Source organism: Myxocyprinus asiaticus, chromosome 35 (genome assembly GCF_019703515.2).
Source record: "Myxocyprinus asiaticus isolate MX2 ecotype Aquarium Trade chromosome 35, UBuf_Myxa_2, whole genome shotgun sequence".
In the NCBI taxonomy this organism is placed as follows: Eukaryota; Metazoa; Chordata; class Actinopteri; order Cypriniformes; family Catostomidae; genus Myxocyprinus; species Myxocyprinus asiaticus.
The window spans coordinates 32,405,864-32,430,047 of NC_059378.1; the positions used below are offsets into that span (position 1 = coordinate 32,405,864).

Consider the following 24,184-nt stretch of genomic DNA (forward strand, 5'->3'; position numbering starts at 1 on the left):
TCCAGTGGTTTACTCCATATCTTCAGAAGTGATATGATAGGTTTGGGAAACAATACAATATTTAAGTCCTTTTTTTACCATAAATCTCTGTTTTCACATTTACTACTACGTATGAGGTGCTGTTTAGGCTGTAATTCAAAGTTTACCTCTTATATACAGACAGAACCCTCTCACATTTACAAGAAACATTCGCACATATACACAAAACGCATGCATATTCATATGAAACATACGCATATGCACACAGAATGCATGTACATACACACAAAATGCTCACACATACAACATTCATGCATTCACTTCTTTTAGCTCTCACACACACATATAATACTCACACATTCACTACTTTTACCTCTTGCACACACATATAACATTCGCACATCACCTGCTTTTACCTCACACACTCACACTGGGGCGGATTAATGCACAGGCTAACCTAGGCTGTTGCTTAGGGGCCTGCAGTGATCAGGGGGCGTTTTGCAGCTGCTGGACTTCACAGTCATAGGCCCGGGGATAACAACCAACCAGTGCACACAGGGAATGTGAAAGTGAAACTAAACAGGTGCCACATGTGACTTTCAGATGTGAAAGTGGAAGTGGAGATTTACAGTAAAAAAAGGACTTAAATAGTGATCTGTTTCTCACCCACACTTATCATATTGTTTTTAACGATATGGATTTAACCACTGGGGTCTTATGGATTACTTTTATGTTGCTTTTATCTGCTTTTTGGACCTTCGGATATCTGGCCACCATTCACTTGCATTGAAAGGACCAACAGATCTGAGATATTCTTCTAAATATCTTCATTTGTGTTTAGCAGAAGAAAGAAAGTCATACACATCTGGGATGGCATGGCGGTGAGTAAATGAGAGAATTTTCATTTTTTGGTAAACTATCCCTTTAACCTATACTGCACCTCCCCATACACATATTACACAGTCTGCGTAGGGCACCAACTCCCTAGGAGGGCACCATATTACCCTAGGGGGGCACCAGAAACTCCACCAGCTGCCCTTACTTTCACATTATACATTATTCAAGGACCCGATAGCTGTCGCGGTACAGACAATCGCCTCGTGCTCGGACTTTCACACCACGCCTCGCTACCTATTTTTTGGTAATTAGTTGTGGAAGTTGGTAGTTTCTTACTGACAACACTTTTTGGCTGTGTAGTAAACGAATATGTTGACAGGCTGAATATAAATGTATTCTTGTTGATATTATGCATCAGGGCCCTTTGGAGGGCCACGCAATTAATTGCAATAAAAACGCAAATGATTGGTGCATATCTTTAGCTTGACAAGATCTCACCAATTAGAGTGCACATATTAGGTAACAGTGTGAGAACAGAAATTGAGAATTTCTGCAAATGAATCTATAATTTAGGCAAGGCATTTTATGTGTTTATGTGAAATGTGTTTTAGAACACTGAAATGCATTTTTGAATTTAAAATGTGTAAATAAGAAACAATGTTTGCCAAAATAAGAAACACTGTTTGCAATTAAACTCACAATCACAATATCTATCAAAAAATCTCTAAAATGATATTTTGGTCCAGATTACACAGCCCTAGGGGCTTGAGGGGCCTGAGCATGCGGCTCAGCTCGAGCTCTAAGTTCCCCCCCTTCCGGACTACTTAACTGAAGTTAGTTAGGGTTAATCATCAAGGAGAGTAGTAGGGATGGTGGAGGGATGCCAGAAGAATCATCAGGGGAGTGAGGTAAGCTCTTAAACCTTTGTTTAGAACTCCATATTACAAATTTTCATGATGAATTAGTTGAGACGATAGTAAGAGGTACTCATGCGGGAGCACTCCTGTGGCAGTGGTGTAGTTGAGCCGATATATAAGGTGTTTCTATCAGAAAGACTCGTAGACTTAGTGAAGTTGACATGACATTTATTTTATGAAATGATATTGAACCACAGATTATATTTTCTCTTTTGGCATAAGCTCCGTCTGGCGGTCCTATGAGATTGCTACTCGAACCGTCAGATCCTGCCGGAGATAGGAGGCACGTGGCGAGGAGCCTCTCCCCGCGCAGGACTCGACTGGTGGCAGTGGGGAGGTGGAGGTTGCTGTGTTGGCACACTGAAAGAGCAAAGAGGTAGATTGAAAGCAGGCTTTTAAAGCAATGGCTGATGTATGATTTGCTCGGAGCTTACTAGATAATGGCATGATGATGTACAGCTGCGAGTCTCCCGCTAGAACTACACTTATGCATACATTCCTGTGAGAGCAGAGTGAAAGTACTGCTGTGGCAGTGGATTAGATTAAAATATTAAGATAATAGTAAAAGGTGCTCCTGCGGGAGCACTGCTGCAGCAGAGAAGTAGTTGAATCTATATTAAAGGTGATCCTGGGGGAATATGGTAAAAGTACTTCTGCCGTGGTAGAGTAAAAGGGGCCTCCTGTGGGAGGCAGGATTAAAGTGCTGCCATGATTTGTGTGTCAGTAGATGAAAATGATTAATACCTACTTTCTCTACAATTTAACGGACGCAAACATCCAAAATCTGAGGAGAATCATATTTTCTATGCATATAAAAAGAGCGTGTCACTGTCATAGAAATATGCCTGGCATTCATCAAGGACGCAGTTAATGCACAAAAGAACGTAATTTTCAATTCTTCTAATTCTTTGCTTATAGTCCATTCACACTACCGACTTCTTATGAATGTGCTGTCTTTGTTAATATTGCTGGTGCTTGTAGGAATGGAATATATAATAGGATGCAAAGGGTAGAATAACTAGAGAAAACCCTCAGAATTAAACTGCACTTGATCCAACCCATTTGCATCTTGCATGCGTGATTTTGCCTAGCCCACTTGCACCTAGACTTAGCGCATGCTTGCACGAAAATAGCCATTTCCACTGACTTTGTGCTTATGACTTATGGCTTAGCGCTGCGCTTATTGCTAGCGCTCTTAAACTAGGGACCGTAAAATACGGCGTGGGGACTTCTGGGAATCGGCATTTCACATTACACATTACTGGTGCACTGCAACTTGGTACAGCCATTAAGAACTCTTTAAAAATAGGTAATCAAATAATGAAAAAAGAAGGGATTTACAAATACTAAAATCCACCGATCAATATCACATATTGATTTTTGTGTCTATTCATGGCTATTTAAAATACCAATGTTTCAGTTTACACCCTGTATAGCTCAGCTGAACAGGGCATCCCTCCATTGTGGCGCGGCACGTCGAACGTTTTTAGTGGAGACAGCATCATTGATTTTAAAAGGAGGGAGTTGCTTTTGATGCGCTACATTGCTCGTGTCCTGTGTAGACAGAGTTTTTAAGGGTTACCAACCGTCCCGTATAATACAGAATCATCGCATATTTAACAGAGCAGTTTCATTTCCAGTATACACAAAATTATCTGGACTGACAGCTCAGGACTCATTCAAGAGCCGTTCAGCCGAATTTGAGAATCGTTTAGACTGATTCCTTAAAAAAAGAACATGCTCAAAAGAAAGATTTGCAGGCAGGTGCTGTGTGTTTGTGTCTGTGTGCAAGTGAGGTAAAAGCAGTGAATATGTGAGTGTTATATGTGCATGTGTATGCGAGAGGTAAAAGTAGTGGATGCGTGTTATATGTGTTTGTGAGATGTGAAAGCAGTGAATGTGTGAGTGTTATATGTATGTGAGAGATAAAATAAGTGAATGCATGAGTGTTATATGTGTATGTGTGAGTGTTTTGTGTGTATGGGCAAGCATTTTGTGAGTATACGCATGAATTATGTGTGTATATGTGATTGTTTCATGGGAATGTGCATGTGTTTTGTGTGTATGTGCAAACGTTTCTTGTAAATGTGAGAGTGTTCTGTGTCTATACGAGAGGTAAAGTTTAAATTACAGCCTAAACGGCACCTTGTAATTAAGTGTCTTTATAGTCCATCCCGAAATTGACTGTGGAAGTGCATGTAGATGCAGTGTCCTTTGTTATTTGGCTAATAAAAGCTTTAGTTGGCAGTAATTTATTGTCTATGCATTCCTTTTTTTATATATATGATGCAAGCTGTGGTCAGAGATAGGGCTGTCAAATTAAAATTTGAATATTCGTCGAATTCAAGAAAATAAATGCACATATTTTGGATGTGTGCCAAGCACTGACGATGACTTCAGATTGATCGCATTCTTGCATTTAAAAAGGCTAGACACAGCACAGCAAATACAGTTTAACAGAAAGCAGGTGTCTCAAGATGCTTTTTGAAGTTCTTCTTAATCAGACACAGCATCTAAAAAAACAGCGCTCCTTCACAAGATGCTGAATAAACAAAGCGAAACAAAGACGTTCGTCTAGCACGCTTTTACATAGAAAAACAAATGGATGGTTGCAGAAGTGTTCGGTGTGAACAGCCCCTTACACTAGGTGGTCTTTGGTTGTTACATCTTCCTCTCTTTAAGCATTTCTCAGATTAAGCAATGAGTTTTTTAAACGCTTTGTCAGAAAAGGAGTTCAACTTGGAAATGTGATCCTCGCATTCATTTCCATTCTGTTGTGTTCCATCTGTCTGAACAGCCCCTGGCCTGTACTCATTGTCTGAGCCGCTTCACCACCAAGTTAAGCCGAAATCCACTGCTATCTGGGAATATTGCTACCCTACATACAACTGTAATGAATAAAAAAATAATGTGGTATTTCGCTGTTATTATGAAGCTTGAGTCTGGGGTTGTATACTGTGGCATCAGTGCAATTGTAACACCATGTGAACTGTATATTGAAGCGTTTCCCCCCCCTAATTTTACTTTTGACTTTACATTTGAGGATATGGACTGACTAAAACTTTTTATTTATTTATTTTATGCACATTAGTTGAAAGTGGAATGCTCTTTTTTAACAGCCAGGAATGTTCTTTGCAATAGTATAACACAGTGTTGTATGGTTTATGTATTCAATGTGCCCTCTTGTGGACTAAGGAAACAAGGAAAACAACATCAATTTAAAAATCAGCTGACTTTAAAATTTTAATTTAATTTTAATTTTGAAAATATTTAAGGTAAAAATTTGAATTTAGTTTCTTTGCCCAATTGACAGCCCTAGTCAGAGAAGCATTACTCGCAATTCGATTGGATTACGGATGATAGCAGTTTATGCACTGTGTAGTCCATCCTAAGACCAAGATGATGCAAGGTGCTGATGATGCAAAATTATTAGTCAAAGAGTGTCATAACAAGCTGTGGTGGCTATTGCTAATGGCGTCTCTATGGCAACGGATTCTTGATTCACTAAAACATGATCCTTCACGTGATAGATGTGTCAGATTGTCCTCCTTAGCTGTCTGGAAAGTGTTAGATTCCATATTTGGAAATATCCAAGTGTCCCACGTGGGGTAAACAGACCCAGAGCGCACATACATAGACTGCGCACAAAAGGGCGTTCAACACACATTTTTTTTGGAGTGATGGAATAAGAAGCCATAGTGATCTGAGTTTTATCATTATGGACTTAGTTGATAAAATTGTCAATATTTGCATAGATTTTTTTAGATTTTTAAATTTCATAGATTTCAGTTATTGTAAAACCTGTGCCGAGTCAAATATGCAGATCATGGATGGTCCGCTGTGGCAACCCCTAATGGGAGCAGCCGAAAGAAGAAGATGAAAGTTTTCAGTTATTCTGTTTTATTGTTCAAGAAAACTTGCTTGGAGATGTTTTTGGGCATTTTGATAAATAAAAGTCCACTTTGGGAACCATGGTTCCAAATGCTTTATTTTTGGATTGATTTGCACTATAAACAAATTATTTAGTATAACTGACATATTGGAGAACAACACCAAAGTTAATTTGATGACTTTCCATACTTACTGCCTAAAAGGTATTATGTCAATCATGAATAATAACTGGAAAATATGTTTTTAACGCTCATGTGTTGTAGCATGAAAGTCTCTGAGCGTGATCAAAATATATTTTCTTCAAATTTTGAAAGGTTTTCTAAAAATTTATACCATGCAATTTACCTTCTTTGCCATTTTTTTTGAGTAATAAGCTCTTAATTTTGGGTATGCCATGACGCTAATAAATGCATGCAGGGGGATTCTTATTTGTGAACCATGTGAATCATTAACATAGACATTTTTAAATGTGGAAAATGTGTATGATATAGTATCTTAGTTAATGCTACTCTTGACAAGCTCAGATTTCTAAGCCGCGCACAATAAACAGAGACTGTAAATGGAGTAGGAGACCGCAGCCATCTGATCTGAACTTGAAATCACATTGTGCGCATTTTCATTCATAAAGTTTACACTTTAGTCATATTGGCTTTACAGACTCGTTATTTTGTTGTAATTTGGATGTTTATTTTAAATATCAAATATATGTTGGATAATCAGTCTAACACACTATTTTCTATTATTTGTTAGAATTAGTAATTCATTCATTATTTGTGCAATACTTAAGAAGGTATTTGGCTGCGGGCACATCCCTAATCCCTAATAATAGGGGTATGGGAAATTTCAGGAGGCAAGTGTCTATATTGTGTGGCACTGGAAATGACCAGTCATTGTTGCTTGAAGGAATTTTGCCCTTGTCCAACAGTACAGCCACCGGTGATTACATACTGTATTTTTACAGGTTGTTGGAAGATGTGCAAAGGTGCCATTAAATCGCATTGTTTGGAGTGGAGACTAGGAGTATGTTCGGTTTCAGCTGGACTGATTTCCAAACTGCCTTAAAAAGGGTGTGACTTTTATCTTGGGTAATGATCTAGCAGGGAGTGCGGTCTTGCCATGTCCCGTTGTGAATGATTCTCAGAAAGGTGACCTGACCAAATTATTTTCACAGGTATTTCTGGCATGTGTTGTTACTTGATCCAAAGTTAAAAGCCTGCAGGAAGAACAAGATATTAGCACCTTAGCTGATGCATTGCAAAACGTAGTTTCTCTTTGAGGATAGAAAAGAGACAATTTGCCTTTCTAAACTGCCTTTTACCTGAATAGTGTAAACTAGTGGATGTATATATAGAAATAAAGTTCTCAGAGTCAAAATAACAACTGATTACAAAACTGATTACAACATTTTGACAGAGAACCTCTCTGGTCCCCTTCTTTAATCAACAGGCACCAGATGTCGATTTTATAAGTGAAGGTTTATTGATGAAGATGAGGTGATCAGGAAGAATAATGCCAGTTCACACTGATTGTTGTGCCATACACACGCACTATGAAAAGTGCTACACCTGGTGGAGCATGGGTGGGCATTTGGGTATTTCAAAGACCTTGGAACATCTTGCTCATCACATTTATTGGCCTGGCTTATTGATGGATGTTGCAGAGTTTTGTAAATCATGCCATGTTTGTCAGTTGGTAGGGAAGCCTAACCAAATGCTGCCCAAGATACGATTACCCTTATTCCTGTGGTTTAGTAAAGTCATGTTGGATTGTGTTGGTCCATCACCCAAGACCAAAAATGGTTACCAATACTTGCTTAACATCATGTGCACAGCCACTCAGTTTTCAGAGTCTATTTCTCTGTGGCGGATTACTGCAACTAAGGTTGTAAAAAAGTTTTTCGCCACATCTGGCTTTTCTCAGGTGGCTCAAACTGATCGGGGTGCAAATTTGTCTAAAGTTTTTCAGCAGGTATTAAACATCGATGTTCTAGCTCATACCACCCTGAGAGTCAAGGTGCTCTGGAGAGGTATCACCAAACTCTAATGACTCTGCTAAGGACCTATTGTCAGGAAATTGGAAGAAGGACCAAAGATGCAGGATGGCAATGAAAGGTGTTTTATTAAAACAAAACAAAACCAATGAAATACAAACAAAACTCCCACGAAGGAGAAAAAAGAAATAACACAAGACAACAAAATAAACTAAGAACAAACCGACTAGAAAAACTGGACAAAAAAAGGAAACAAAAATCTCTCAAGGGAGAAACCAAAAGAACATGGAGAGAAAAACAAACCGACAGGGCAAACTTGACAAGAACCAACAGGACTAAACTGGAGACTGAACAAAACAAAACGATTGGACAAGGAAGACAAGACAAAGGAGAGAATGTAAGGGGAAGGAAGGACTGAAACCAGGTGCTGCCCATAAACACAAGCAGCACTAATCAGCAGCACCTGGGGAAACACGAGGGAGAGAAGAAAACACAAGCACATGGGACAACCTAAGAGCTGGGTGGAGGAAACTGTCATGACCCTTCCACAACAAGAATAAAACAAGTTCAAAATGGCAGGATAATGACACCTATAGTCTGGAGCCACGGTTTCCAAACTGGGAGGTGCACCTCCCCAGGGGGGCACCAGAGCATGTAAGGGGAGGTGCTGAGAATGATGATAAATTCAATAAAATTAAATCAAAATATAAATACAATAAAAATTTATTTGGCAGATAAATGAAAATAAATAGCTTAATAGATCATAGCTCTATGGCGTTATGATACTGTTAAATGTCGAGAGCACATACATGTCATGCGAGAGCACATCCATGTACCTTTTGCGTGAGCATGATTGTCTCTGCTTGCAAGCATCTCCCTGCTCTTGCTGAGAGAGTGCGTGTGCACACTCAAAACGTGTCCTGTGTACTCGCAAATGTATTATAATGCCAAATAGCTCTGCCTCTTTTCAATCGTACAAATTTTCTGCCTCTGTAGATGTATTATATCGAGGCAGAAACAATACTGGAGTTGGACAAATCAATAGGGGGTACGGCACAGTGATTAACAAGGAAAATGGCCCTTCATGTCAAAATTTTTGCAGAACCCTGCTGTACATAATTTAATGGTTATTTTAATGACTTTGCAATGTAAACATCAAAGTATTTACATACATTAATATGGTACCATACATGTTAGTATAGGCATAAAATGCAACACTCAATTTTATGCAATATGTAATGGGGGTCTCAGCTCTGTCTCTCAGTCAGTTGGACCTTTCTGTGTCCATGAACCCACTATGAAAATGAATGGAATAAATTGCCAGGGCGAAACCCACATCAAATCAAATCACTTTTATTGTCACACAACCATATACACAAGTGCAATAGTGTGTGAAATTCTTGGGTGCAGTTCCGAGCAACATAGCAGTCATGACAGTGATGAGACACATACCAATCTACAATAAACATAAAATTTACACAATTTACACAATTTAAAATCTAATATACACATAATTACACACAACACAATATACAAATAATAACATACAATGTACATTATACAATACACACAATATAGAATACACATTATACAATAAAAAATAAAATAGTATATATAGTATATATAAAATGTACAGTAGGTTGTATTGTACTGTATTGACATTCAGGCTGTCAGTTGATAGTCAGTTGCCAGTGTGTTGTTAAGATAATATAATTTATGACAGTCCAGTGTGAGATAATAAGATTAATAAAGTGCAGTGCTGATGTATATTGATCGTGAGAGATCAAGAGTTCAAAAGTCTGATTGCTTAGGGGAAGAAGCTGTCATGAAGTCGGCTGATGCGGGTCCTGATGCTGCGATACCGCCTGCCTGATGGTAGCAGTGAGAGCAGCCCATGGCTCGGGTGGCTGGAGTCTCTGATGATCCTCCAAGCTTTTTCCACAAGCCTGGTGTATATGTCCTGGAGGGAGGGAAGCTCACCTCCGATGATGTGTCTGGCAGTTCGCACCACACTTTGCAGGGTTTTGCATTTGTGGGCGGTGTTATTGCCGTACCAGGTGGAGATGCAGCCAGTCAGGATGCTCTCTAAAGTGCTGGTGTAGAACCGTGTGAGGATGTGGCGGTTCATTCCAAACTTCCTCAGCAGTCTCAGGAAGAAGAGGCGCTGATGAGCCTTCTTCACAACGGCCTCAGTGTGGACGGACCATGTGAGTTCCTCAGTGATGTGGACACCCAGGAACTTGAAGCTGCTGACTCTCTCCACTGGTGCTCCATTGATGGTGATGGGGCTGTGTTCTCTTTCTCTTCTCCTGAAGTCCACCACAAGCTCCTTTGTCTTACTGACATTGAGGGAGAGGTTGTGCTCCTGACAACAGCGTGTCAGAGTGTGCACCTTCTCTCTGTAGGCTGTTTCATCATTGTCAGTGATCAGACTTACCACCGTCGTATCATCAGCAAACTTAATGATGGCATTGGAGCAATGTGTTGCCACACAGTCATGTGTGTACAGGGAATACAGGAGTGGGCTAAGAACACAGCCCTGCGGGGCTCCAGTGTTGAGGGTCAGTGATGAGGAGATGTTACTGCCCATTCTAACCACCTGGTGTCTGCTTGACAGGAAGTCCCAGATCCAGCTGCACAGTGAGCTGTTTAAGCCCAGAGCCCGGAGTTTCTCATCAAGCTTGGAGGGCACTATGGTGTTGAATGCTGAGCTGTAGTTTACAAGCAGTGTGTATTGTAGATGCAATGGCATCATCAGTGGAGCGGTTGTTGCGGTAAGCAAACTGCAATGGGTCCAGTGATGGAGGCAGCACAGAGCAGATGTAATCTCTGATTAGTCTCTCAAAGCATTTGCTGATAATGGGGGACAGAGCAACTGGACACCAGTCATTTAAGCAAGTGATTTTGGATTGCTTTGGAACAGGCACAATGGTGGACGTTTTAAAGCATGTGGGGACTACAGACAAAGAGAGGGAAAGGTTGAAAATGTCCGTAAAACACCAGCCAGTTGGTTCGCACACGCTCTGATGACACGGCCCGGAATGCTGTCTGGACCCGCGGCTTTACGGATATTCACCCGTTGGAAGGATCGGGTTACATCCGCTACAGAGACGGAGAGTGAACTAACCTCTGTAGGTTCGGCTGCGGGAGCTCTCTCCTCGAGGGCGGTGTTATTTCCCTCGAAATGAGCATAAAAAGTATTTAGCTCATCCGGGAGAGAGGCAGCAGTGTTCACGGTGGAGTTTTTATTCCCTTTAAAGTCCGTGATGATATTAATTCCCTGCCACATGCTTCTAGAGTTGGTGGTGTTAAACTGTCCTTCAATCTTGTCCCTGTACTGGCGTTTTGCTGCTCTGATTGTTTTTTGGAGGGCATAACTGGCTTATTTATGCTCCTCCGCGTTCCCGGCATTAAAAGCGGAGGTCCGCGTATTAAGCGCTGTGCGAACATCGCTATTAATCCAAGGTTTCTGGTTCGGGTAGATCCATATTGTTTTGGATGGAACAACATCCTCTATGCACTTTCTGATGAAATACATTACGCTATCAGCGTAAACCTCGATGTCATCATCAGAGGCGGACCGGAAAATCTCCCAGTCCGCGTGATCAAAACAGTCTTGTAGCATAGAGTCTGATTGGTCCGACCAACACTGGATCGTTCTGAGGGTGGGTGCTTCTTGTTTCAGTTTCTGCCTGTAAGCGGGCAGAAGCAGAATGGAAGAGTGGTCCGATTTGCTGAATGGCGGGGATTTGTAGCCATCCCGGAAGGGAGAGTAGCAATTGTCCAAAACCCGGTCCCCTCGTGTGTTAAAACTGATGTGTTGGTGGTATTTTGGTGCAATTGATTTAAAATTGGCTTTGTTAAAGTTCCCGGTCACAGTAAACGCGGCCTCGGGGTGATTGGTTTCCTGCTTGCTTATAATCCCGTACAGTTCCTTGAGTGCCCGGTCTGTGTCGGCTTGTGGGGGGATGTACACAGCTGTGATAATGACCGCTGTGAATTCCCTCGGTAGCCAGAATGGTTGACACAGAAGCATGAGAAATTCCAAATCAGGAGAGCAGAAAGACTTGATAGAATGCACGTTCCTCTGATCACACAAGGATTTGTTGATCATAAAACATACACCACCACCTCTGCTTTTACCTGAGAGGTCTTTCGTTCTGTCCGCTCGGTGCACGGAGAACACCGCGGGTTCGATGGCTGAGTCTGGCAGACATCCAAGTTTCTGTAAGGCAGATAATACAGCAGTCTCTCGTCTCTCGTTGGAAAGAGATCCGCACTCTCAGCTCGCAGAGCTTGTTGTCCAGAGACCGAACATTTGCCAGTAGAATACTGGGTAGCGGGGGTCGATTTGCGCGACGTCTTACTCTGATGAGAACGCCGGTTGTGTTTCCCCTTTTCCTTCTGTGTTTTCGCAGCCAGAAAAAGGGCTCCGCTGGCGTGTTTGTAAACAGTGGGTCGGCATTGAGGAATCTGAAGTCTGGTTTACAGTGTGTAATTGCAGAACCAATGTCCAAAAGTGTTTGTCTGTCATAGACAATAAGGCAGACAACATCCAAGACAAAAAAACATAAGAAATGTAAACAAAACAAACAAAAAACTACAATGTTGTTTCGGAGCTCGCAGCAGCCATACTCGGCGCCATCTTGCATATACATCACACCCAGAGGTCATACAGATTGCAAATTTGATATGATGGGACCCTGAGGGCCCCTAATAATTATTCTGATGACATTTATCAATCAATCGAAAAATGCATTTAACCCTTAAATGCATGGTCATTTTCCCAAACACTCTTACATATTCAAAAATGTATGTACAAAATGCCCAGATAGTGTAACATTTTAAATATATTTTCAAGACAATTAGAAAACAGTAAAATAAAATATATTTTGATGTTTTATTGTTCATAAATTAAAGAGATAATGCAACAAATCAGGACAAATCAAGAACAGGATTCATTATTTTTACACTGAAATTTCATGAGATGCAACTGGCTGTCAAACACATACTGAGTTACACATAACACATAATCTACACATGTGTAATGTATGAGTAACTTGTGTGTAGCTTATGTGTAACTTATGTGTATTTTCTCAGGCACTTGTTGAGTCTAAATAGATGCACAACTTACATTATTTCAGTAGTACACCCAAATAACAATAGTCATATCATACTTTTCATGTGTTGTAATTGCAATAAATTGATGTTGTTTCTTCGTCAAGTAGCAATGTCAAATGTAAATCCAGTCAATCACTGAAACATCAGCGCCACCTTGAGTAAGAAATAACATGTACATTATGTATGTGTATACGCATTTAAAACACTGATAATTCACCATTATTGATAGTTCATTGTTGCACAAAAAGTCACCGTAATATAGTATTTATTTGTATGAATATAGTGCTCATTTCTCTTGTAATTAGTGCCTGACCGATATATCGGACGGCCGATATTATAGCTAACTAGCTAATCACGTACTTTCATACCTTGTCAGCGTGTAAACACGTATTCACCAAACTGTTTTGTTCAGGATTCACAGTTTGGTACCTCAACAATTCCAGTCATTGCATTTATAAAATGTAATATTTACAAGTCTGGTTTTCCAGACATTAAAATAGGATACGTAATAAAAGTAGATTTAATAAATAGTATATTTGCCCTGTGTAAATAACAATAAATAGGAACTGTATCTAAAATAAATAAGGGGTGATAAATAAATGCTAATACAACAGGCTGGAAAAATAGACATTTATCCATTTTAATATCCTATATAAATTTTGAATGTGTTGAAACTTGACGCCGGGCGATGCACCCTAAAAACTGCACCGTTGATCGGTTTCATACTGAAGAGCCACTTAAAAGTACTTTTTTTCTCTCTCTCATAAATGTAAACGAGTGTAAATGCCAACACCATTATATATGTCGAAAGGACTGAAGACTGTCAACCAAAACATGAGCTCATTGATGTCATTAAGTGAGTCTGCTTTTTTATTCCATCAGTTGCTCCTTGTCGGAGGTTTCCGTAAATATTTAGTTTATACGTAGGGTTACGTCCTACATAAATGTAATGGTGCAATGCTCAAATATTTAGTAGTGCATACATTTTGACTTAGTGCCCATTTACGCCACAACTAGGCCAAGTTGTAATGTACATATAGTTGGTGCAACCGGCCTCTGATGTTTATTTAGGTATTTGTTTTATTTGAATTTATTCTTTATTTTAATGGTCAGCATTTGACTGATACTAAACATACAGTACTGATGTTTATTTAGCTATTTATTTTATTTTTATTTATTCTTTATTTAAATGGTCAGCATTTGACTTATACTAAACATACATTACTGATGTTTATTTAGCTATTTATTTTATTTGAATGTATTCTTTATTTTAATGGTCAGCAATTGACTGATATTAAACATACAGTACTGATGTTTATTTAGCTATTTATTGTATTTTTTATTCTTTATTTAAATGGTCAGCAATTGACTGATACTAAACATACAGTACTGATGTTTATTTAGCTATTTATTGTATTTTTATTTATTCTTTATTTTTTCAGTGTTCATTTCTAGAATTTGTTGACAATGTATAATAATAATGTCAAATATTCTTTGATACAAATATTTGTTTAAGAAAGCAAATATTTGTATTTGTACACTCCTTCTGAGTCCCTTTGCATAGTCATATCGGTGCAAAATCGGTGCACAATCCACAGAGAAAAGGTCTGTTTTCATTCCAGCTCAAAAATTAGCTATATCGGCCACCATATCAGTAATCGGTGAATTTTCCCCCTCTAAAATCGGTATTGGTCTCAAAAATCCCTTATCGGTCGGGCTCTACTTGTAATACACAAAGAAATAGATATCCTGTGATATTAAACTTAAATAGATATGAAATAATTATAAAAAATATAATTTATGGAAGTGCTGCAAAAAAAAAAAAAAACACACTCTTACATACTGTACCTCGCTTTTGGACCCTATACATTTTTGTTACTTAAACCATTATATTTAAAAAATTGTTTGCAATTTTGGCATTTTTTGTGTGACTATTTATAAGATATAGATTGAGGAATACTAAAGAGTTGTGTGCACAACTCCACAAAATAGATGAGGTACAGGGGGTGGAATGAGGTTCCGGGTATCTAAAGACCAGAGGTATGTGTTTAAGGGTTAAAGGGCTCTGGGTGAAATTGATGAATCGATTATTCACCCTATGATGAAATCAAGTGAACAAAATGCAAAAAACTAAAACAAATATTAAGCACCGGGAATGACTGGAAACGCACTTAATGGTTTTGAGGGACAACTGGGTGCCATCCATTTATGGTATTGGGGGGCACATGGGGGCAAAGGCATGCATAACTGGCAAATAGTGGGTCTGTGGACAGAGCAAAACAGGTTAAGTGGACATTAAAGTGGCTATGTGGTCTATAATGGTACTATATTTATAATGGTACATGTCAGAGCAACCACAGTACAGGTCGTAACAGTGGAAAGTAATATAATAAAGAACAAATGAATAATAAAGAATGAATAGGTGTCTCCAAAGTTTAGACTAGTGTAGTGTAGTGGAGTTTAGCTGTTGTCTGTTATTACTGTTATTGTTTCTGAAATATTAAACACAATTAGATAAACACCTATAGAGTTTGATTTTGTTTTATGTACAGTGTCTTATTTAAATTAAAATGTTTTCACTTATAGTAAAATTTTGAAAATTCATATGAATTTTCAGATTCATATATATCTGGACTAGGGATGTGCCCAAATCCGAACACTTTATTATTCGGAAAGGATGAACAATGACTTCAAAACGAATAGTGAATTCTGCTCAATTACAAAAAAACATATTAGACTGTTTTACTGATTATACAATGAACGCAGTGATAGAGATATTTTAAATAAACAGATCTAAAATGACAATGCAATGGGGAGTCTGTGAAGCCAGTGAGACTAAAGTATAAACTTTATGAATGAAGCTTTGCACTTTGACCCCAAGTTCAAATCAGATGCAGTCTTCGTATATTTTGTGGGTTTAATAAATCTGAGCTTGTCAAGAGTAGCATTGACTAAGATACTATATCATATATATGTTCCACTTTTTAAAAATGTCTATGTTAATGTTTAAAACCTTCCGAGTGAGATATACGATGTTCAGGCAAAATATAAGTGCTGGTATTACTGGACTTCAGTGCTGCTTTTGACACTGTCAACCACAATATACTTCTAGACAGATTGGAAATCTGGCTAGGGCTCTCTGGGATTGTCCTCAGATGGTTCAGGTAATATCTAGAAGGGAGGGGTTACTATGTGAACATAGGCAACTTTGAATCTGAGTGGACATGCATTGTGGAGTCCCACAAGGCTCAGTTCTTGCTCTGTTCCTGTTCAACATGTATATGTTCCAACTAGGTAAAATTATGAAAAATAACCAAATTGCTTAACATAGCAGAAACCCAGATCTACCCAGCCCTATCGCCAAATGACTACAGCCCCATAGACTCTCTGTGCCTGTGCAATGAAGAAATAAACAGTTGGATGTGCCGAAACCTCCTTCGGTTAAACAAAGACAAAACAAAAATTAATTGTATCTGGCAACAAATATGAAATTCTCAAAGTGAACGCATACCTTTACTCCAGGGGTCTAAAGACAAAAAAATCAAGTAAGGAATCTTGGTATCATTTTTGAGTCAGACCTTAGTTTCAGTAGTCATGTCAAAGCAATAACTAAATCAGCTTGCTATCATCTAAAATATAGCAATAATTAGATGTTTCATGTCTAGTCAAGACTTAGAGAAACTTGTTCACACTTTAATTGCCAGTAGAGTAGACTCCTCACTGGCCTTCTCAAAAAGTCTATTAGACAGCTAAAGCTACAAACAAAAAAACTGACCATATTACCCCAGACCTCAGATCTTTACACTGGCTTCCAGTCACATTTAGAATTGATTTGAAAGTTCTATTACATGTTTACAAATCACTCAATGGCCTATGACCTAAATACATTGCAGATATGCTTGTTGAATATAAACCTAATAGACCTCTCAGATCATTAGGATCAAGTCAGTAAGAAATACCAAGGGTTCACTCAAAACAAGGTGAGACAGCGTTTCGCTTTTATACCACCCGCAGCTAGAACCAACTTCCAGAAGTTATATTTACTGCAACAGAAGCCACATTCAAATCCAACCTGAAAGCACATCTGTTTAGCTATGCATTTACTGACTGAGCACTGTGCTGCACATACTGTACAGCACTGTATCATTTTATTTCTGTATTCTGTATTCTTTATTCTTTCATTTTTACTTTTTTATTTTCATTTTCTTGTTCTTAAGTGATATTTAAAATTAACTTTTATGTATCTTTTTTTCTTCCATGTAAAGCACTTTGAATTACCACTGTGTATGAAATGAGCTATACTGTATAAATAAACTTGCCTTGCCTGGCCTAATAAGAAAAATAATACAAATAATATAATAGAAGAAGAAATTATTTTTTGAGTTATACAAGGAATATTTGTTAAATGGATTTTATAAATGGAATATAATCACATTTAAAATAGGCTTTTCATTTAGTTTGGAGGCACTTATGGTTTAAGCCCTGCCTACATCCAGTTCTATCTGAATACAAATACAGATAATTTTTCCATTGTTACAGATATAGACACAGATACAGAAAATGGCTTCGATGCACACCCCTAATCTGGACCCTTTTTAAATCAGTTTGTATAATTTCACATTTCTGCTTTCTCTTTTTGTTTTGATAGGGCCCACTTGGTCCTCGTGGCCCCCCTGGTCCACCAGGAAAACCTGGAGATGATGTAAGTATTTTTCCTCCACACATAAACCTCCAGCAGTGCATTTCAAATGACATGTCATTTTTTTTAAAGAAAAATAGCACAAGCACACTTTTTAAGCAAAATATTTGAAAAAAAAACAATCATTTTAGGTTTGAAATGATAAAACAATATATCTACTATTGAAAATCAAGACTTTTTGTTTGTCAGTGTGTTAGTGGAATATGTTGATAGTTAATGTGCTAAACTCAACCTGTGATTACTCTGCTAGGTCACCTGTGTGAACTTGAGAGGAAATGACTTCATACATCCACAAAAAAAAAAAAAAAAAAAAAAATCAAATTGATTCATAGAACATCAGTTGATTTTAAGCCATTGAGAAAGAATCACTTAGAAAAGTGAAGTTAGATCTGAAAATATCTCCATCAGCATTTGAGACACGCAGGTCACACTTGATTTAATGCAAAGACATTCAGATATCTACATGTGTAATTAGAGGTTAAATTGGGCCAGAACGGTCCAGAACGACATTCTGTTAATTCAAATTTACAGAAAAAAAAAGGTAGCTTGCTTGTCAATCCATTCCATTTGTTGAATGCCCGGGTCAGGTTTCTATTTGTCTTTAGTGAGTGTAGGCTACTTGCTCAAAACATTACAGGTTCATTACATTAAGTATTATACCTATAGTGATGGCATATTTGAGAGTGGCACTGTTCTTCAGAAAAACACGAGACGTGCACCCCGAAATACAGATGCGCACTACACCTCTCTATTGCTCCGCAGTCCGCTCTCTGTTCCACAGAAATAGTGAAATATGCAAACAACTTTGCACCATTTCTGACATCCACTGATATGCAGTTACAATTTTGCTTGGTTTATTAAAATGCAATATACACATAAAAGCTGTTAATAGGGGTTTATATAGGGGTACTGTGAGACAGTTTTGCTCGCATTTGCGATTTAAAAGAAAAATTATAATGTGCAACAACAAATTATAACCCATTCACATGCGTGTGATATGTGACACCTTCAAGCTAGGGCGTTGCAACAAAGAACATGTACAATGAGTCTGTCTGCTTTGCTATAGAGTGCAACAGTGCCCACCCACTTTTTCAGCCATCTAGGTTCCGAAAGTATTTTTCCCATTAATTTTTCCATAGACTTTTCATAAAATTCTCCATAAAACAGTTCTAAGCCATGAACCAAACAAAACAGCTCAGAGGTTAATCACATCATCACAAATTTGTTTTGAGGCAAAAAAAATATTTGAAAATTGGACAAAAAGACAAAGGTAAAATGCAAACTACTACCCATGAAGCATTGCAAATTATGTAATTGAATAAAAACTATGGTAATATATAAAACTGTTGAATTTAGGTTGTTGATTATAAGTATAGAAACAATTTATTTTACGTTAATTGCAAAATATTCCGATATGTACAAATAGATAACTAGTTTAAGGGTGAAGAGGACCAACTCGATTAATTCATTCATAGTGCATCATGGGAGTGGGTGGTTACCTCAAGGCAAATTTTGTGGGCTCGGTTGGCCTTGGTTTCTGATTGGTGAAGCGTTCTCTGCTGGACCATGGGTAATGTAGTTGTTTATCATGAATTCTGCTATCAAACACGATTTTTAAACAATTAAGCTTAAATGCAGGTTGATGTCTTCAACAGAAGCATATTTAATCGATTTCTTTCAAAAGCAGAATGAAATTATTATAATTTAAGATCAGTAAATGTGTTATTTATTATTGCATTAATCTTAGATAATTAATATCTTAATGTTAACTTTAACTTTAATCTGTTAAATTTTTCAAGGACCCCCTAGCACCCCCTTGCGGACCCCAGTTTGAAAACCCCTGCTCTAGACTATTCAAATTAGTTGTAGATGAATATGGAGTTTTCAGTGGTCTATTCTTAAACCATTACAATTAATGTTAATAAATGATTTAAAACAAAAATGATCATTGTAATAGCGAATCGGGAGGTTTGTGGCAATTCCCAGCCCTAGTTGTAAACCAGCCCTAGAAATTTAAACTTGCTCATTGTTGACAAAAATCTAAGGAAACATTCAGGTGTTTAGTCTCACCCTCAGATAGCATGCCCAGAGAATACCCACAGACCATTCATGGCATTCATGGCCCATCTGATGCATATTGCACACAAAATGGCAAGAAAATCCATTATGATTTGCAAGTCAAACAACTGTAAAAAGAGCAGTAGTAATAGTAGTAGTAAATAATAAAAAAATTAATAAGAAACGTCGTAAACGAGAACGGCGTTTTACTTGCACTGTTTAAGGATTAAGAGAAAGCAGTTTAACACACCTAGGTTTCTCCCGGAGAATGCGGATTATGTAGCCATGTAAATGCATAAGTGGAAGAATTCAACATTTCTGGATTACAGTGGAAAAAGGGAAAAACACTAAAAACTATACCCATTTATTCACACCAATTTAAAATATAGACTACTGTCCCTTACGTCCGAGTATGTGTGCTCAACTACATGGGGTGAATCCTGGAGTTAGACGTACTGTAAGAGGAAAACACCACTATTGCAACAATTCCACTGCAGGTTGCAATGGAAAGTTAAGGAAACAAACAAAAATAAAGCAAAGCAACGGAGAATAAAATAGTGAAGTCTTCCTCAGACGAAATGTTTGTTATTTACACAAGCATCGTGGGGATGCTCTATATTTATGTGTATACTAGCATGAGAATTTATTGATTTTTCCCACTGATTTTAGGGTTCTGCTACCTCCAAAATCCCAATTTAACCCCTGTGTGTGATTTAAGTAAACAAATAGTTTCTGGGACACTGAAAATCAGATGAGCTGAAAATCCTTATACTGTGATTAAGGGTTTGTGGTCACCCTTTATATTGCAGTGTTTGTATGAATTAATAAGTGGTAATAATAATGAACAGACTACATGTACTTACTGTGTTATACTATAAAACACTTTAAAAATGTACCCATCTCTTCTGTAAAGACCAACTACCAAATCTCCACAAATCAGTCTTATATCACCACTGCAATTCGGTAACTTCAACATCATCTCAGCACTCAGTAATGTTCCTCTCAGTAAAAATGCCAAGGTGTTTTTCCACAGTAATGTTCTCTCCATCTGTTCCGTTTAGACTCAACTCCATTCTTTCCATTCCTCCTGCCTAAATTCCAACACAACGCACTGAACCACAAGAGATATACCATGCTCTTTATAACATTACAGTTAGTACAGTAGCAAAAGCTTTTAACAAGAAAACCATTGGTAAATTAATATTCATCCATGTATTTTCTTAGCATTGTCTGTAAGTTCACCGCTAATTTAGTTTTATATCAGTAAATCTGATTTACAGTGCCCAAAAAATTATTAGTTCACTTCAGTCACACATGTAGATGTCTCTTGGATCACTTACAGTTTTATCTGAAATGGCTGTTTTTGTTTTTTTGTTTTTGATTTTTTAGGGTGAAGCCGGTAAACCTGGTAAAGGTGGTGAACGTGGACCTCCTGGCCCTCAGGTGAATGATTAATAGCTGAATCAGTGTTAAAGGGGTCATGTCATGCATTTATTTCCCCCCTTGAGGTTCACTTATAATGTTAATAAAGTTTTGTTTTTTTGCACAAAAAATATATGTAGTATTACACAAACTTTTTTCCATCATGTCTCTTGCCCTGAAACACTCTGTTTTTGTGTACTTCACCTTTAATACACATCCACTGTTATGATTGGCTAACATCTTTGCAGAGCAAAAGCAAAGCCTGAATCTTGGTTCTCAAAAGAATCCATAAAGAAATGTTCCACAAACATATAATTCCTCATTAATACATTATGGAACTTTGTTCGAAAAAGCAAGACATTCTTAATGTTGGGAGCCTTCTACAGGATTTGCAGTTTTTCCACAACCAGGAACACAACAACTTCTGGGGACCTTACTTGAAATCTTAATCTTTTCATTGGTTTAAAGCAAACTACAGTAACAATAGTACCATTTCAGTGTTGAAGTATGTCAGCCACTCTTTTTCACCACAATGATTATGTATATTGTGGAGGCAGGGCTATTCATATGAACACCACATTGTGACGTCACTATGGTTGATTTCAAAACGATAAATGCGCTTTTTGGAGAGGAAGTTTTACATTCTAAAACGTACAGTATATGTATTTTTTATAGTAAAATGGCCTCTTACATGTCAAAATATCAAGAAAAATTGGACTCCTCATGACATGACCCATTTAAAGTGTTTTGATCATGAGATTTGAATGTTGCGCACAGCTCAAGCTTTAGTCCAGATGTGAGGCTGCTGCTGCTGCCTCTTTTGTTGCCGCGAGCCAGATGGAGAAATAGGAGATTTCTGAATACTTTCGTTCAACTCATACCTCCTCTCTCTCTCTTTCTCTCTCACTCTCTCTCTAAACACAGGGGTCTCGTGGATTTCCAGGAACTCCAGGTCTACCTGGAATTAAAGGACACAGAGTTAGTGAAAAGTTTTTCATGATTTCATCATGTGGTACTATTTATTTTTCTTTTATGTAACACATAAGGTGATTGTAAGCAGAATGTTAGCCTCACTCAGCATTCTCTTTGCAGCTTTTTTTTTCCATAGAGAAATAATGAAAGTGAATGGTGACTGAGATTAAAATATTACCTAACATCTCCATCCAGGGAAGAAATAATCTGCTCCCTTTAATCATCCCCAATTCTAAACTGTTTAAAGGGGGGCAGTGATATAAAATGGGTCTGTACAATCGTGTTTGCAGAGGATGAAAGTTTCAGCTACAGTCAACCGTATTACTAAATTCTTTCACATTTCATGTCTTTAGGGTTATCCAGGTCTTGATGGAGCTAAAGGAGAGTCTGGAGCTGTTGGAGCTAAAGTATGATCTTCACAAATCACCTGAGCTCAGCTTTATCATCACATTTATGAGTGATTCAGTAGTTGAATCTTAGTATTACCCAGCATCATTCAGTTTAAAATCTCTCTCACAGGGTGAGGCGGGGTCTTCTGGAGAGAGTGGAGCTCCTGGACCAATGGTAAGTGTTTGGACTCAAATGTTCAACAGCCAAATTTTGCCAAATTTCAATTAGTTTCCCTTTATAAAGTAGGATTAGGGATAGGTATGACATGGTACTCCATCTACATTTAAAACAGTATTTTGCTAATTCTTTCATACTTATTATTAGTGTATTAAAAAATGTGTTAAAAAAAATTTACACAAATAACCATGCCCCCTGACCATGGATAAATCTCCCTGATAAGGATTTTTCCTACCATCGGAGCAATTCAAGCTTGAAGGACCAACTTTATGTTTTTACAGTCAGCAGGGGGTGGAAGTGAGGAGGGGGTAGCACAATATTTGCTCTATAGGCACACTTACCAAAAGCAGGCAGCACAAAATGAGAAGCCTCGCACAGCAGGACGCGTTCTTGCATTTAGATACAGAAGGACAGAGCACGAACAGAATGCAGAAGAGCCTCGAAGTGCACTTTTCAAAGTTTTAAACTATGTTTAACTTGACACAGTGTCCTAAAACGCAATGTTTATGGTGTGAGACACTGAAAATCAATAAGACACAACGCAGCCAAAGTGAGACGCTCAAAAAGTGCCCATCTGACACATGCGTACATAGACCAACAAAAATAGCGCAGACTGACGCAAGAACGCATCCTGTAAAAACATCTCTAAAGACTAATATATACACACCATACCTTATACTGTACATTCATATAAATATTCACCTAAAATCTTAATGTTAAACTATATACCGTTGCAGTAAGCTCTAAACACCTGCACATCTCTTTTTCAAATCAATAGTGTGGTTTACAATGATATGTTATGAACAGTTAAAGGAAGAGTTAACTAAAAAATAAAGTATAATTTAAATCATTTCTCAGTTCATGAGCACTATGAGAGAAGCTCGTTCAAAAAAATTACTAACATCTCACCAAAACCGTAGTTTCACCAAAATCTCACCAAAATTACACGCTATCAGAAGACTTGGAATATGACACATGAGTCACAATACAGCAGTCCTTGTATTGAAAAGACACCCCGGAATATTGTTCACTAAAAGCATCGCTGCAAAAAAAAATTCATATCAAGGAGAAAATACTGTAATATGGCATTGCAAATTATCATATTATCCCATAGGAAAGAAAAATCACAATAGAAATCTCTTAAATATCTCAATTGTTTCTCCTACAAAGCAGTGAAATTAAACGCAGACCAAATAGTCACTTTTGCTGCTGCTGAGAAATAGACCCTAGTAATCTCATATGTGTCTCCTCTGGAGTTTCAGAAGAGATCTCAATAATGTCTCAAACTGTGCTCAGGTTTGCCAAGATACCAAAGTCTGCAATTAAAAGTCAGAGATCTTAATATGAACTCATCTCCCATTGAACTCTGCCATTGTAAAGCTCTATACTCTTACAGTATAACAACAATTGATTAATTTGTGTTTATTTTTATTTCTCCTAAGGGATTATATGAGAAATCTCAGACAAAGTTGATACTCTGTTGGAAAATGACTTGTGCATGTAAGTAAATGTGTGTTTGTTGTCAGGGCCCTCGTGGTCTTCCTGGTGAAAGAGGACGCCCAGGACCTTCTGGAGCTGCTGTAAGAATCACACACTTCACCTTCATGAACCTTCTTTTTTGGATGATCTACAGAAGATTGTCGGATATGTACACAACTGTACTGTACATTCCTCTAAAAATGTATTATGTTGGCTTGACAAAGTCATAATGCTGTTATAATGCTAAACAAC

At 37.9% G+C, this 24,184-nt stretch overlaps 1 protein-coding gene across 2 annotated transcripts in view; it reads left to right on the forward strand.

Moving 5' to 3' along the window:
• The window catches only part of col2a1b (collagen, type II, alpha 1b), a 103,013-nt gene that overhangs the window by 22,126 nt on the left and 56,703 nt on the right, over nt 1–24,184 (forward strand). For both annotated transcript variants that reach the window (XM_051673227.1, XM_051673228.1), the window contains 6 exons: nt 17,384–17,437; nt 20,882–20,935; nt 21,839–21,892; nt 22,240–22,293; nt 22,406–22,450; nt 23,980–24,033. In XM_051673227.1, coding sequence (XP_051529187.1) covers nt 17,384–17,437; nt 20,882–20,935; nt 21,839–21,892; nt 22,240–22,293; nt 22,406–22,450; nt 23,980–24,033 — 315 coding nt within the window. The remainder of the gene's footprint in view (nt 1–17,383; nt 17,438–20,881; nt 20,936–21,838; nt 21,893–22,239; nt 22,294–22,405; nt 22,451–23,979; nt 24,034–24,184) is intronic.